We start from the raw sequence: 17989 nt of genomic DNA on the forward strand, positions 1-17989 counted from the left end.
CCTGATAATAGCTAATTTTCTATAATAATCATAGGAATAACAAAGTTTATATAGCTGCTCATTGTATGAAATCCTCAGATTTATGAGTTTATTTTTAAGGTATAATGTGAAAATTATATTACTCTAATTGCAAAAGCATGTCTTTTCATCTGAGACAGCTTATTGAAATGTATTTTGCATGTGATAGGGATGCACTGCTATTCTTTCAAAAGTCTGAGTACACCAAAATGTTAAGCTACCTGTTCGCAGTGCATGTATGAAGATAGCCACATGCACATTACTGCGACTATATGGCTGGTTGTCTGACAATCATCCCCAGACATTAAATCCACACAACAGAACTTGAGAGTGTGTTGACTTTCAGGATTAGGTGCAGTGCACAATTGCCTGATGAGTACGGAATATTGGCTTTTATTAATCTTTCAGTGATAATGCAGACTATATTTTTAAGCTTAAGACATCCAATAAAGAATCAATTTTAATTTAGGGACTAAATAAAATCCTCATTAAGCCTGACAAATAGTAGCCTCGAGTAATCGCAAAGCATTTTACTTTAAATCAAAATGAGTTCTGCCCTAAATGCTCCCTACTCTGGCAGTGTGCTAGCAAGGAATCAAGAGTATCGTCTTTTTCAGAGAATGAAACATCCCTAAGAAAGTAATACAAAATCTAGTCCTGAGGTACAATATTTCTGAGATGAATAAATAAGAACATAAACACAGGATAACTAGATAATCTCATTCTATAATCTCGGTGTCAATATTTTGGGTAGAATAAGTATTTTTCTTCAGAAATGTCTATCGATTGATAAATTATTAAATTTTAACATTTTTTAAATAAAATTTACCATAATGAAGCCACTCTAAAATGTGAGTCTTTTTCAGCCCTGGTTGGTGTGGCTCAGTGGATTGAGTGCTGGCTTGTGAACCAAAGGGGCAGTAGTTCAATTCCCAGTCAGGGCACATTCCTGGGTTGCAGGCCAGGCCCCCAGTGTGGGGTGCACAAGAGGCAATTACACATTGATATTTCTCTCTCTCCATCCCTTCCACTCTCTCTAAAAATAAGTAAACTCTTTAAAAAAAATAAAATGTGTGCCTTTTTCAGAGTAGGTATCAATTTTATTACAGGTGCATTTACCCGTGATTGAATCAGGTTAGCCCAGTTCTGTGTAGCTCTATTGCCACAAAAGATGTCCACTTTGTATTTGTTTTGATAGTAATATTTTATTATTCTCTTTAGAGATTTCAAGTTATTTTGAATTATAAGATATTGGCATTTGTGGACAATATTATTAGGCTGAACATAAGAAAATGAGAATTAATTCTTTTTTTTAAATTACATTTATTGAAGTGACACTGATAAATAAAATTATATAAGTTTCAAGTGTATAATTCTATAATACATCATCTGTAGGTTGGATGATGTGTTTACACCCACAGTTAGTCTCTTTCAATCACCATATAAATGACTCCTTTTAGCAATTTCTTCTTTCCTCCTCCCTTGTTTTTTTATTATTTGTTGCTTTCAGTTTTATATCCCACATATGGGTGCAATGATATAGTTCTTGAATCTTTCTGTCTGACTTGCCCTGCTTAGCATGAATTCTCAAGGTCCATTCATGTTGTTGCAAATGACAATGTTACGTATTTTTTATGACTGAGTAGTATTCCATAGTATAAATGTGCTACATCTTTTTCTTTTCAGATTTCAGACAATTTTTTTCATTTTTTATTGTTGTGCAATTACCATTGTCCCCACTTTTCCCCCATTACTCTCCCCTGCCCTACCCAGCCCCCACCTTCCACATTCAACCCTCCCCCCACACCGTTGTCTTTGTCTGTGGGTCATTTATACAAGTTCCTTGACTTGACCTTTCCCCTTCTATCCCCAATTATTCCCCTCCAGCTTCCCCTCTGGTCACTGTAAATGTGTTCTTTATTTCCAAGTCTCTGGTTCTATTTGCTCATTTGTTTGTTTTGTTGATTAGGTTCCAGTTAAAGGTGAGATCATAGGGTATTTGTCTTTCGCTGCCTAGCTTATTTCACTTAGCATAATGCTCTCCAGTTCCCATCATGCTGTTGCAAAGGGTGGGAATTCTTTCTTTCTTCTGTGTAGTATTCCAATGTACCACATGTTTTTTATCCAATTGTCTATCGAAGGACACTTTGGATGTTTCCATGTCTTGGCCACCAAGAATAGTGCTACAATGAACACTGGGGTGCATATATCTTTGCAAATACATGTTTACAATTTTGGGGGAGGTAGATACCCATAAGTGGAGTTGCTGGGTCATATGGTAACTCTATTGTTAATTTTTTGAGGAACCCCCATACTGTTTTCTATAATGGCTGTGTCAGTTTACATTTTGCCAGCAGTGAATTGTTTCCCTTTTTCTGCTTCACTGGCTATTAAAGAATGCAAATCAAAACTACAAAGAGATACCACCTCACACCTGTTAGAATGGCTATTGATAACATGACAAGTAATATAAGTGCTGAAGAGGTTATAGAGAATCAATTATTTTAAATGGTTTTACTTCTGGGATAGTTATTATTCATTTCTATAAATCATGGTTTTAGATATATTTTAGTATTTAAATATTAACTTTTTATTATTCTTTTTTGTTTGCCTAAAAGTTTAACACCATATTTTATTGTCTTTAAAATGATTGCCATGATAATCAGTGAGTTTATTTTATAACTGTTTAATAAAATTATGTGGTTATATTTTCTTAATTTGATTTTATAATGACAGTGAGTCTTCCATACCAATATTTTTTGGCCAGTGAGTTTAAGCAGTACTTAACTTTTAAATTAAAATCATGTTGTGTTCAATCAGATATTAAACTAGTTAATATGAGTAAACTGAATAATTAATTTTTACCTCTAGTTTATTTTAAAGTATATGAAATAATTTCCTTGGTAAGTCTAAAATCCTAAATATGTGTGATAGGAACCAATTTGAAATTAAAATTAGTATTGGTGTTAATAATGATTTAACTTTGCATAAGCACATTCTTTCTTTCTTTTTCTTTTTCTTTTTTTTTTTCTTTTTTTGGCTTCAGGTGCAATAACAGAACGCAGTGTGCGGTCGTGGCAGGTCCTGATGTATTTCCAGACCCGTGTCCAGGAACCTATAAATACCTTGAAGTGCAGTATGAATGTGTCCCTTACAGTATGTATATTCCTATCATTTTCTTGTAAAAAGAAAAGATATTAAGTTTTCTTTGCATGCATGGACAAAATATTCTCTATGAAAACAGTAAAGTAATAGCAATTATATGAAAAAACTGGGCAATTTTAATTTTTCAAGACCATAAACTCTTCTTACCATTGGAAGAATTAGATGTTGCTTACATGATACTGCAGCTTTTAATTTTGACTGTACATTTCTGTACACCAATATCTCTTCTAAAACTCACTTCTTAATGTAAGAATAAGAAACATTTTTAAAAAAGGTTGAAAGTGTTATGCCAATATACATTGCTCTAGGTCCAAGTAAAAGGTAGTGAACATGAATAATATCAACAAATTGATAAATTTTGAATTTGGTAGAAAAAATTCTATCTAAGTTTCCTGTGCTGTCAGTATTTCAAGAATAAAAATATGTTCATCAAAGGAGAGTAGACCGAAAAGAAAATACAGGATTACATGAACTAAAATACTCTTCAGAATGTATCTTTTACAGCCACAATAAGTAGGACTTTGCAACCTTTATGTCAGATATGGTATATACCAACAACTTATTTTTTCTTTAGAAATAATGAAGAATCAAACAATGAAAAATAAAACATTTTCTGACTCTTTTACCCAAGGGAAATATCACCATCTCAAAGGAAAATATTTTTGAGCTGTCTAGTTCATTATTCATGAGGTTCCTTAGTGAAGCTCACTCAGGGAATCCTGCATTCTCCTATTAGATATTCAGTTTATCCCAGAGGTACAAAACACCTGAGATCATAAACAAAACCAAAGTTCCAACTCCCTTTGACATCTCAGAAGAAGCAAAGTGTCTAGAGATAAGCAAGATGACTGCCAAGAGACAGCTACAGGCTTGTCTCATTTCTGCTTATTTAAGAAGCAGCACGTTACTCATGAGTTATAAGTGACCGATTTGACCAGCAAAAAGTGAACTGAATTTTTTCAAGTGATAATGAAAGCAAACAAGACAAAGTTTTATTTGTGCTTTATTTATAGTGCGTTTGATTAGATCAAGTTCAGTGAAATTTTATAAAGCTGATTTTTTTAGTTTTAAAAATGTAAGCATGTAGGTTTGGCTGAAGGATCAACTGAGGTTATGCTTGTTACATTGTTATCTCAGGAACCTTCCTATGAAAATAGGAAGTTTATACTGACATTTTTATTTAGTAATAGTTTAAGGAAATACTATTTGAGGTCTGTTTTAACTTACATGGGGCAGCATGTTGCCTTTGTTTACATTACCTTTAGTATGTTTCAGTTAAAAGTATAATTGGTAATACCCTTAGTAAGTTTAACTTCATTTAAAAAATAATCCAAAATAAAATGTAAACCATTCAAATAAACTATAGGGACTCATAGAAAAGGTAGATCGGTTTAGTAGAAAGGGCTCCAGAGATCAGGAAACCTGGGTCTGGTTATGCAACTCACACCCTGGGTGCTTTAGTACAGGTAAGTTAATGAAATTTTCTACATCTCACCTTGTAGATCTTCCCTGATCTGCAGTAAAGTTTGATTTTGACCAACACTGAGCGTTTTTTCTTGTCCCTAGCATAGAGCAAATAGTCTTTCCCAAAGCTGAAAATATCCACTTATTTATAATAGCCATCATTTATTGACACTTACTGCGTGCCATTTACAACATGGGTTAAGTATTTACACAGCCCACTTTATTTAATTCTCACTATATCCTCACTGTTAGGTACCAGTATCACCATTTCATTGGAGAGGAAACGGAGGCTCCATTGGATAAGTAAATGTCTCTTGGAAAATGCAGAATAACTAGAAAATGGCAGAACTAAGACTTGAGGTGTCATTAACACCTGTGCTTAAGGACCCAGCTATGGTTGCCCTCATAGATTTTGTTCTTTATATTTTTATGACTTAGTAAATCTTTAGTATTTGACTTAGAATTTTGTATCAGTACAGCAATGGCACATGGTGAAAGCAAGTCCTCCAAAGACTCAGTCCTCTTTTCTTAGTTCTTTTGCTGTTTACTTTTAAGAGGTTTATATGTCTTTCTAAAAGCAGATGGATCACTGCAAACTTTTATTTTTCTCAACATGTAATGAAGGCTTATGACATAAAGTAGTTTTTTTCCATAAAAAATGCTACCCACTGTTTAGACTAAGGCTCTTAGCAAAGTAGTAAATTAAGAAGTTTTTTAAAATACCTGTATTGTAAGAGTAAATTCTGTGTGTAACACTTGTTAAGATATCCCTATCATATTATTAGAATATCAGCTTAAGAGTTAAGGTTAATTAATGTTTGAAGATTTTCATTTTTTTTATTGTTCTATAAGTACAGTTGTCTCCACTTTCGAATTGAACAACTTGAATAAACAAAGAAGTAATGTTAAGTGCTATTTCTTATTCAATTCAGTAATATCCAGCTTCTTTTTTGAATTTAAGACAACAAAATGCACTGCATATAGTGATATATGTTTTCTTAATATTTATATGTGGACAAATATTACTGATATTTTCTTTTAAACATACTCTTTGTGTGCATTTCCATAGTAATATTGATTTTTAAGGTGATACTTTTTCATGGAAAAATATAGAAAAAATGAAAATATAGAAATATAGAAAGAACTTAAATACTTAGGAAAATATATTGATATCAATGATATTTAAGTATATCACAGGTAATTAAGACAAAAATTCAATAAATTTCATTGTATTACATAGAAAAAATATACAGATAAAAATAGCAAAGGGAAGCTTGCAATAAATTTTCACAGGTTTTTAGGAGTCAGTAAATAGGTACATAATTTATCAATGGTAGTTTTAGAAGAAACTGAGACTGAATCAAACATTTGGTATGGCTTTTATTAAAAGATACTGACCAGAAAGAAATTAAGAAAAATTAATGATTAAAAACAATTTAATGAGGCCACCTTCTTTGAGTGTCTTGTACTCAATTTTTCTGAATTGCTGTAGTCTTTTAACTTTTTTCCTCCTGTCCTTACTTTCTTGTTTGGGTTCACAGATACCCTGTTTGTGTCCAAATTTGGGACAGATAAATCGATACTTTTCTCTGTTCCCATCACACCTTAGTTCCAATGTGACTTACAAACTTTGTGTTTTCTTTTGAAGTTTGATTTTTCTCCTTAGCGATATTTTCTCCCCAGGAGATAACACAGGTATTCCAGAGGTTAAACCTCAGCGTTTACCAATGCCGCATTTTTGCTCTCCTAGCTTCCTTCTTCTCACCTGACCAGCCTCCCTTCTGGTGAGATTTGGGATTGAAGTTGTGCCACCCTTTTAAGTCAAGTTTCCTTCATTTACCCAGTTTACAGAAATAACTTGTGTTAGGAAGAAAACAATAACACTACATAGAGTGTTTCTGAGCAAGGAAACTTACTCTGTATCCTGCTGACAATTTGTCTTTCTTCTAAGGCATACAATTTCACGCACATTAAACTCAAAAAGTGCTCATCTTCTCTCCCAGTCTCGCCTTTTTCTTCAATTCTTTGTTTCTTTGTTTCAGAAATACAAAGCACATATTACTTATTCTAAGAACCTTCTGTCATGATGGATTTTCTTCAGAAGTAGAGGGAGGAAGCATTCAATTTTTAGAGCTACTAAAAATCAATGTTTGATTAAATCAATCTTATGTTATAGCACTTAGGGACTTTCTCACCAGTTACATTACCCATCTGAAGAGTTATGTGGATGGTCGTCTTTATGGAAAGATGTGTAAAATAAGTACTATTAAAACTGAATATTTTAAAAAATTATATGATCTTTTAGTTTAGCTTCTTGACTATAAGAAAAATGTTAGCATTTAAAACAGACAAAAGTCTTTAACTCATTATAAATAACTACAACTAATGTTCAAATAAGTGCATATTTTAATATATGCATATTTTGGGTTTTATTCTATAAATAAGTAATTACATATTTTAAAACTTCATTGTGCTGAAAGGAAACCATATGTTTAATTTTTAAAATATCACACAAATGACAAGATATAATCTGATTCTCAATACACCTCAATACCATTTTCAGTTTCTGACATACAGAAAACATTAAATACATACATACTGCATGATTGAAAGGAAAAAGGAAGTTTAGTTAAATGACTCCATAAGTATTATATCCATTGCTAAAATAATAAATATAAGAAATCCTTGTCTACAAACAAGACCTTATTAATTCAAAGGGAAGCTCTGTTACAGAAGTGCAGATTATATGAATTTTAGTTTCTCCAAGTTGTTTGGTGATTATGGTATATTCTTCAATGCTGCTAGCAGCCAATTTGTTTTTCATAGTCTTCTACATACCTCCATGTAATATAGCAAGTATTGGCCCTTAAATATTATCCCTTCTATTAGAGCAGTGCCAGTATCTGAATAATTTTATTTTAGAATATTTATAACAAGAGGAACGATATTTGTTTTCTCCCTTTCTCTCTTACCAGTTTCTTTCTATCTCTGTCAAGTAGTTTCTATTTCACAATTTCTTACATCTAAAAGATAATCCACAAAGCTTTTGCAAAGGGATCAGTAATTACTTAGTATTTAACTTACACTTTGTATTCCCAAAATATTATGTATTTATGAAAAATTGCTATCATCACTTTAGAAACCAGGAATAATAGATGGGCTATATTTTCTTGGAGTTTCTCATACTAAACTCTCTCATACCTTCAGCTGGCTGTTTCAAATGTTCATGGAAATTATGCTCAACTACATTATATCATTTGCTTTCAATACCTCTCACTTTATCTTTCTTTCTTCACTCAACATCTATTGCAGACCAGGAAATAGGCTAAACATTAGGGTAGAAAGCTAGGATAAAGATTCAGCTCTTAAGGAATGTAGTCAAATGGATCTCTAAGTCCCAAAGTTACTGTATTACTCGTTCAGCAAAGCAATTGAACATTTTGTAGTAGCAGTTTACAGAGAGAAGGCATACCAGAGTGGGTGTTTGCATGAGGTAGGGTGGGAATCTTTAGGGAAGGTTTTCTAGAGATGACCCTTGAGCTGAATCTTAATGAGTATACTTTAGTGAGTTGGACAGTCATTTTTAGCAGACAGAACAATGTAAAATCAGAAGCTGGTAAATGTAAAACCATATCAGTTTGTTGCCTATATAAAATAGAAAACACAAGGTAGAAATCATAGACTTCCTGCATGCTGTGATTCCTCTGGGACCTAATATGCATCACAGTGTGTAGCACAGGTACAATAAACTATTTCTGAATGTAATTAACTGTCATATTAATAAGATGATTGTTTGGAAAGCTTTAAAAACCAATTTTGACTAATTTAAGTTACAAAAAGAAGCCTTTTTTTGGTGGGAGGTTGGCTAGGGGGGTGGATTCAAAGTAGTAGTTACAGAATCAAAGGAAAGAAAGGTGAAAACCAGGTCCAAAAAATTGGGAGCCAGAGATCTAGGGAGCAAGAAGCATGTGGCAGACAGTCTCTTAAGGACTTCCTGTTGCGATGAATTTCAAATTGATCCATCTAATCTAATTCCTGTAATGATCTATGTTGGGTCATCGAGACTGTATGAAATCCAGGATCGAAGTGTTGTTTGCAAGGAAGGAGAATGAGACTGGCAAAGAGCTTACAAGTGATTAGAAAGCCTCAGGCCCCTCAGTGGACTTGCGAGCAAGGACTGTAGGTTGGTGGCTCTGGGCCAGATTCAGCCTGCAGAGGATTCCTGAGGCCTCCCTGACACCTACAAGTCAAATAAAGTCTGGAGTGGCACTGAGCCTGCTTTCTCTTGGGCAACAGCGGGCTAGAGCTCAGGAGGTGCTGCCCTTTTTAAACAGGACCTGTTCTTTGCTACTTGCTGTATTTTCCAGCACTTATTGTGTTATATCTGGTGCACCACAATCGTTTAAAATGTCTCTTGGCTTCTGAAGATACTTAAATTTACAACTCTTGTTCTAGAGCTGGACCTAATCAATGCTAATAGGTGTAAAAGCAGTCTAAATCATTACTACATATATATATTTTTTAATTTGAAAAGATAACAGTAACTTCTTGCACCAACAGTAATTCAACCAATACAAGTATATCAGTGTCTACTATGGGTCAGTCACTGTGTTAAGTGCTGGAGAGAAATAGATTTGGGCTCTTTGAGCTGGCAGTCTCGTGGCTAAGGTAAATAATAAACACATGAACCAATGTATATATTCATCAATGATAAAATGCAAGAAGAAAGTGAATATGATCATATGATCTTGAGAGTAATGAAAGGGCCAACTTATAAAAGTCTGTTCATAAGATAGGATATTTGAAACATAAAGAAAGAGAATGAGACACTCAGGCAAGGAGCCTGGGAAAGAACTTTGGAAGCGTAGAGACTGTCACTTCCAAAGACCCTGAAATTGGGAAGAGGTTGGCCTCGTCTAATACCTGATGCAGTCCAGTTAGAATGGAGGTGAGTCTCTCTTGCACTGGCTGGATTTGGAATGTGCAATATATCATTATTGGCAAAACTCATTTTAATTCCCTTTATGAATATATCAAACCCAAGTCAAGTGAATGTTTAGTGAAATCAATTTTAGGATATTACATTTATCTACCATTTATGTGAGGCAGCTAAAATAATGAATGGGGAAATAGTGGATTTTAAATATATGAGCTAGGTAAATAAAATGAATAAATGTAGTAAGTATCCACTGACATTTCCTTACATCTTTAAACATAAAGGAATTTCTCACAATGACTGACATATAAACATTGAATGAAGTTCAATGGATATTTATGGATTTCTAAGTCTGCTGTGTATCTGGTAATCTGATTTAGTTTACCAGCACTTAGTGAAGACCTAGTTAACTTTAAAACATTATACAATGTCCAAATACCCTAAATGATATAAATATAACTGGTTCCTAATTTCCTAGAACCCATAATCTCTTCATCATTCTATCCTTCAAGTAATCAGATTAACATAGAATAAAAGACTGGAAAGGCAAGTCAATAGTATTTAGTTTTTATTAATATATATTTTCTTCTCACTATACTAATTACTTTTCTACTTCAATTACATCATCAACCAATGCAGAACAGAACAGTAAGTGACATGGAGAAATAAGAAGTGGCTGTTTCTAAGTATGTGCCAATGGCAAAGGTATATTTCTAATTCTTGCTTAAGCTCCCTGTCAGGTCCTACCACATTTTCCCCTTCTTGGCCTCTGACAAAGGGTAACATAATGGTTAAGAGTTAAGAGCCTCAGAATTTCAGTTCTGTCCTTGGAGTTACCAGCTGTGTTATGATAATAAAACTGTTTTACTGCTCTGTGAATGAGTCTCTTCACTTAGAAAATAGGGATGATAATCACTTCACACAGTTTCCGTGAAAATTAAAATTAAATATATGTAAAAAGCTTTGTACAGTGATGTTCATATTAGCAACACTCAGTATATTATAGCCATTCAAATTAATGTGCCTGTTGAATTTCAACACTTTTTGAAGTATTTTGACAATCAGTGCTATTGTGCACTAGGGATGGGAATTATGTAATGCTGTTAACTTGTCCCAGGATTTGAAGAGCCCAGGCATCAATGAGTTAAGCATTCTGTAGCACTCTTGACTATTTGTATAATTTTGCAGACAAGACCTCTGTAAGTCTTTATTTGTTTATTTTATTTTGGATCACCTCTGGATTTTGAGTTTTTTTTCAGAGCTAGTTACAAGGGCATTTTCATTTTTTAAAAGATTTTATTTATTTTTAGAGAGAGAACAAGGGAGGGAGACAGAGAGGGAAAGAAACATCAGTGTGTGGTTGCCTCTCGCACACCCCATACTGGGGACTTGGCCCACAACCCAGGCTTGTGGCCTGACTGGCAATCAAACCAGAGGCCCTCTGCTTCACAGTCTGGAGCTCAGTCCACTGAGCCACACCAGCTAGGGCACGAGGGCTTTTTCTATATGACGTAGTGCTCATTTCCACATCTCACTTAAGAGGTTGCTCTGTTTCATGCCAAGTGATACTAAGATAGATCAGGCAAATTTTTGAATCTACACTCAGCCCACTGTGTTTCTGTGGATTCCTTTCTCATTTACGTTCCTTAATCTGCATACCCCTTGGACTTGCCCTGCTGGTAATGGCAATTGCATGAATCACACCCAAGCTTGCCATTAGGTCGAAACATGAACTTTCCTACTGGTGTTAGCTTTTACTACGAGTTTATCTGCAGCCCCATTTCTCCAATTAGATAGCAATAGATGAGAAGCTGCCAGTCTCCTCAAATGTTTCCAGGTGGGCTCTGGCCATGTCATTTATTTCACTCAACAAATAATGGTGGAGCAACTGCTTTATGAGTCTTCACATACTGGATTTAGGCAATAACAGTGGGATTAATTATAAAGCAAACTAAACCTATCTTTTTATTTCTATAGGTAAAAAAGCTGAAACTTGGAATAAATGAAATAGTCAATGATTATATATTTAAAAATCATTTACTCTTAATTGCTGGTTGAGTTGTCTTTCCAACATGCTTGTCTGTTTCTTTAAATTTCAAAGTTGTTTCTCTACTTTCTAGATGGAAGGAGTGGTTAAGACTATCAAAGAAAAACATATTAAGAAAGATTGTAATATATTCTCTTTGATTGAAATTTGGCATTCAAACTCAATTTCTCATTTTAATTTAAATTCTTCCATGAAGATTTCAGGATTCAAAATGATCCTAATGTGACTGTTTGATTATTTGGTATTTGTTTACCTTCAATACATCTTATAATTAACAAAATTAATGATGGTATTTTGAGACATCAGAAAAAAAAACCACAACTTTCCCAATATTTTGAAAGAAAAGTACAGTATAGGAAATGGAGCAGCCAAAGAATTTACATACATGACCCATGAACATGAACAAAGGTGGAGGGATTGTCTTAGGGAGTGGAGGTTACTGGGTGGAGGGGGGCAAAGGGGAAATTTGAGACTACTGTAATAGAATATTCAACAAAATATAATTTAAAAAAGCAAAAAAAGAGCAATTTTTTTTGTTTATGTGGCTTGATTTTAAGCCTCATGGCCTATCTGATAAGTTCAGTTCACAATTACCAATAAGTGAACCTTTTAGAGAAGGTGGAGCATGCAGCTTGCTTTTATCTTCACACTAACCATTTGTTTTGGAAGCCTTCAAATATGCATTCAAATTTATGTGGCAAATCTCTTCTGGTCTCAGTTTTTTAGAGTAGCTTGAAAGAAGTGCAGTACTTAATAACACTGATATTTCAGATTCCAAAAGAGTTTGCAGTTAAAAAAAAATCTTATGGAACTATGGGAAGAATGAATCTCTCCCAAAAGGCAGAACCTACCACTTGCTTCCCTGAGAATTGTAGGAAACCATTCCCTGGACTTGCTCTCTTCCCCATTCTCCTTACCTATTAGAGAACCTATCTGTGTTAAGTTTATCAACATAACAGGGTAGGCTTGGAAAGAAAGATCATATTCAAATTTGGTGGAAACAGAATTCATTTATTTTTGCAGGAAGACTTTCATTTTTGCTCATTATGTTTGCTAAAGCTGTAATAGAACTTGTAGCCAGTTACTCATGTATGTCAGAGTCCAACAGAAAGTGCGTTTTATGACAGTATTTTGGTCTTATCCTTATGAGTTACTTAAGAAGAGCTATTCATCCAGACTCATCAAGATTAAATTCAATAAAATATCTACCTAATAAGAGAATATTATTGGGGATATTGTTAAAGCAAAGCTCTAAGAATCCTCATTTCACTTTATTATTCATTTACTATTGCTAATATTAAAACGGTTTAATCCAAGCATGGGTCTCATAAATTATGAATGGCATGCTCTGCAACAGATGGCACATGTTACCCTTTTTAAGAATGAGTGAAAGTGTAAAGCATGAAACATAATGCTATTTTGTGTCTTTAGGACTTGGCAATCTTTGTCATTTCTCAATATTGGCCTGCACTGATTCTAATACAAAATTTAAGAGTTTATGGTGAATTATATTAGTTGATTGAATTTTACCAGCTGCTGCTTCTTGAAAGTATCAAATGATATTTTCTAAAATGTTGAAATACATTATTTATTCTCAGGAAGTAGCTTGAATACAGTAGGAACTCTTCCTTAAAAATCCCACTATCATTGGTCCTAAAGTATTGGAGATCCAGAGCTCATAGGGACGAACCTCGAATGACCATTTTATTTTATGTAAATAGTGGAAAGCCAGGACTTTGTTTTCCTCTTTCATGGATAATAGGATGAAAAATCTCATTGTTTACTAGAAATATCCAAATATATTGCTTTTGAAATATGGTTAGTTTACTTCTTTAATGAAAGCATTTTCTTCAAAATTTTTGACCATTCAAATAAATAATGTACAGAACAGAATAAAATAATGTCCAGCACACAATTAGTGCTTGATAAAACTTTACTATTATTATTTTAATGATTTCCATACATTATGGATAGAGTATGTAGCTTATTATTGAAAACACTAAATCATAAAATTCTGAATACCAAGCTATAAATAATATCGCCCACTCCTTACATAAGCACTTGAGATATTCTGGATGTGTTTTTAAGAGTAAAAATTCTGACATTAATCAGTATTCTTTTAGTAGATATAGAATTTTTTTATAGAAACTCAAGTCTAATTTTATATTAGTGATGGTTGCTAGCTAATGATTTGATGCAAATTAATCATTAAACATTTAGAAGCTCATTCTCTGATTGGAGTGGAAACTGGAGTGACTTAGAAACTGATGTCCCAGGAAATAACTGATTGAGAAAGAATATGTTGGGGTATTTAATAAAAATAGACTATAAATCCTCCACTTGATTTTCTTAACTCTTTGTCAAAATGAAAAAAGAAAGAGAAATTTCTGGAGGAAAAATGTGAGCCTTTCTTTAAAAGTAGGTACTGTTCTTTGAACAAGTTCCATGTGCTAACACTATGCTAAATTCTTTGTATACAATAGCATTTTGTTCTCACTGCAAAATAAGGAAGACAAAACTATCAAGTCCTTAGCTTGTCCAAGTTCCCATGCTTAGAGGAATGGCAAGTGCCAATAGCAGAAATGGAATACAAGTCTCTTTGACTCATGTGATTTTGTTCTTTTTCATTCTGCTGAAGAAAGTAGATAAAATATCTTCTTGTCTGAGAATTAACAAGGCTAAGCACTTATCTTTTGTAAAATATTTTACTGTACCCTGGCCTGGTGCCTAAAATGTCTGTGGAAGTTAGCTTGACTGCAGAAGATTTTTAATCACGAGGTAGGGATCGTTGTTGGGAACCTAGTGCTGAAACAAGGAGGCAGAAAAACCAGTTGATGAGTGGGGTGATCACTGTCACTCATTCTGTAACCCTTGCCCTGAACTGAATCTTATTTATAATATGTTTTTGCTATTAATAATTGTGAAGCTTCTGCATTAGTTTTCTACTGCTGCTACATTAAATTACCACAAATATGATGGCTTAAAACACACAAGTTTATACTTTTACAGGTGTAGCAGTTCAAAGTCTAAAATTAAGGTGTTCTCAAGGGTACCTTCTTTTTGAAGGCTTCAGAGGAGAATCTGTATCCTTGTCTTCTTTTTTAAGATTTTATTTATTTATTTTTAGAGAGAGGATAATGGAGGGAGAATGAGAGAGAGAGAAACATCAATATGTGGTTGTCTCTTACATGCCCCTCACCAGGGACCTGGCCCACAACCCAGGCAGGTGCCCTGACTGGAAATCGAACTGGTGACCTTTGGTTCACAGGCCAGCACTCAATCCATTGAGCCATACCAGCTAGTGCTGAGTCTTGTCTTTTAATCTTCCCAAAGTCACCGGCATTCTATGGCATGTGGCCCTTTGCTTCAAGTTCAGATCACCTCATTCCAACTTCTACTTCTGTTCTCATATCACCTCTCTGTCATTGATCCTCTTGCTTCCCTTCCATAAAGGGTGTTGAAATTAGATTGGCCTTCCTGGATGATTCAGGATCATCTCAAAATCTTTAATTTTAAAAAAACATTTTATTAGCCCTGGCTGGCGTAGCTCAGTGGATTGAGTGCAGGCTGCAAACCAAAGCGTTGCACGTTCGATTTCCAGCCAGGGCACATGCCTGGGTCGCAGGCCACGGCCTCCAGCAACCACACGTTGATGTTTCTCTCCCTCTCTCTCTCTCTCTCTCTCTCTCCCCCCCTTCCCTCTCTAAAAATAAATAATTAAAATCTTAAAAAATATATTTTATTAATTTATTTTTAGATAGAGAGGAAGGGAGGGAGAAAGAGAAAAGCATAAATATGTGGTTGCCTCTCGTGCACCCACTACTGGGGACCTGATTGGCAACCCAGGCATGTGCTCCGACTGAGAGTTGAACCAGTAACCCTTTGGTTCACAGGCCGGCAGGCACTCAATCCACTGAGCCACATCAGCCAGTGCTCAAAATCTTTAATTTAATCACATCTGTAAAAATGTCTTTTGCCATGAAAGGTCAACATTCACACATTCTGGAGGTGAAGACATGAACAGTTGGGAGGGTTTTATTTAGCCTAGTTCAGTTTTGTTTGAATTAAGTAAAATTTGTGCTTTAAAAAGTACAACTCAGTACAGAACACATGTAAAGCTCTGTTTTTTAATGAGGAAGTATATCTGATAACCAAATTATCAGTGATTATTTAATGAATATATAAATATTTAGGAGAAAATGGGCAGTTCATGGCTGGTTTCAGACTGATGGATTACATTGAATCCAGGGCACTTTCCTTATTCTTGTACAATAAAATGTCTTTTTTTTCTGGTTACATAAATAAAGAATAAATAATCAAATAAAAATACTACAAACATTTGTGTGAAGATGACAGTGAAGTTTACTTACCTTTTTATCACTGGGGATAAATTCAACTAGCTTAGTAGTGACCATTCTTTTAGGCCTGCCTTAATGCATACGTGGACCAAGTATGATTTTACAAGGATAGGATTTATACACACACATACCCCCACACACAATTTACTGTATATTCTTAACAGTTCTCTCTGTACCCAAGTGTTATTTGGAGACTTTTGCATGAATATAGATTTGTATATATGCATTTACAAAAACGGGATTGGTCATATTATATACATCTTGCTTTTCTCACTGTACAATAGCTTGTGAATTTCACACAAGTCAGCCAAGTCACACAAGTAGAATTTTATTAGCTTACAGGTTGATGTAGATGTAGATGGTATTTTGTCATTCTTCTTTTCATGGAAATTTTTTATTTTGCTATGTATGTGATAAGGTGAATGTTTAAATATTTTCCAGAAAGATTATCTTGGTCGGTTTACTAAGAATCATTTGCTTCATCTTTTCAAACATCAATGAGGCACTTGACACAGGAGAGCCTGTTTGCTGACTAGAGCTAATGGTTCAAGCTATAGAGTAAAGTTGAATGGGATTGAACCTGTGACCTTTAATTCTTCACCAGAGTGACTGACCAAACACCCCTGACAATTCTTAGCCTTTGCCAATGTTTGAGGCATTTGTTTTAATATCTGGACAGTCACTTGCTTTGGAGAGGTCTTATTTAATAAACTTTGGGAGTATCATAACATTTTTCACAGGTAGTACAGCTCACTTACTCAAGGTGGCTTTGAACTATGCAGAAGAGAAGGGACCGTTACACATATGACTTAATTTCTGTAGTGGCAGCGAGGCTGCAAGTTTCATTCTATTTTTTGGTTTTCATCTTAATTTTATACTGTAAGCAGTTAGTAGGTACCTCATGGCAGTCTGTCTTTTTCCTGCACAAATTTACTGATAATATTTTATCAAAAATCATTTGAAATGTTCTGTTGACTCAAACTTTGTTTTACTGAAATCATTCTTCAATATCTCTGCAGTAAATATGACCATTTACCCTCTCATCTTTTACCAAGCATTTCTTCTGCATTGAGTGAAAATGTTATTTTCTATGTATATGTCTCTCTAATTGCACCTCTCAGTTTTCTTTTTATTTCATTTTGGAAATCCTTTTCTACCCTCTTCACTTCCTTTTGTTTTCCTCTTTGTCCTCAAACCCCATAAAAGGAACTATACAACCAGGGACCAGATTATTGAGTTTTATTTGCCTTTTAACTGATCATTATTATTTCAGTTCTCTCTATCTCTCATATTGATAGTGTCAACACCTTTTTTTTAATTTTGAAGAATCCCTTCCCAATTGAATCTCATGTTATAATTATTATTTTACTTTGTTAAATTTATTATTCTTTGAAAAATTCAATGATCCTAATATTCACCAAACATAGTGGGTAACTGCAGTGTGTTTCTGACTAGTCACGTTCCTGGCTAGTCACATGGAAAATGTGACTTCTTATCTTGAAAATTATTATGCTCCAATCTGTTTGATCCTTAGCATCCTTTCATATCCCCAAACTATTGTATAATTTTATCTTTTATAATGCTGACCTGTGTGAAAGTACTTTAGAACTCAGGAGAAAATGTCAAAATTCATGAATAAGAGTACTTACAGTTAAGGACAGGTTTTTAAAAAAATATTTCATTCTTAGCTTTGTAAGACCCAGTAATCTCCACTTTTGTGAAAAGAAAAGCAGTGATTGGAATAATAACAGAAAAGGTACCTTTTTGCTGTACTCTGGTACCATGCTTTAACTCACTATTAAACATTTTTGTTTAGTTTCCTACAATAAGCAACTAGATTAACCTTTAAACTATCATATTCACTTTTCTAAAGCTTCAAAGGGAATATATAACTTTAGCTCAAACCAAATTTTATTCAATTATTTTATGTGTGTTTTAGACAACCCTTTGTCTAAGGTTTTGCCTAACCTTAGACAAAGTTATAGCAAGCCAGAATGCTAA

At 34.1% G+C, this 17989-nt stretch overlaps 1 protein-coding gene across 24 annotated transcripts in view; it reads left to right on the forward strand.

Moving 5' to 3' along the window:
- Positions 1-17989, forward strand: part of ADGRL3 (adhesion G protein-coupled receptor L3) — a 755368-nt gene that overhangs the window by 435471 nt on the left and 301908 nt on the right. For all 24 annotated transcript variants that reach the window (XM_036021098.1, XM_036021052.1, XM_036021045.1 and 21 more), the window contains one exon: positions 3065-3174. In XM_036021098.1, coding sequence (XP_035876991.1) covers positions 3065-3174 — 110 coding nt within the window. The remainder of the gene's footprint in view (positions 1-3064; positions 3175-17989) is intronic.

The sequence above is a fragment of the Phyllostomus discolor genome, chromosome 1, assembly GCF_004126475.2.
Source record: "Phyllostomus discolor isolate MPI-MPIP mPhyDis1 chromosome 1, mPhyDis1.pri.v3, whole genome shotgun sequence".
Classification (NCBI taxonomy): Eukaryota; Metazoa; Chordata; class Mammalia; order Chiroptera; family Phyllostomidae; genus Phyllostomus; species Phyllostomus discolor.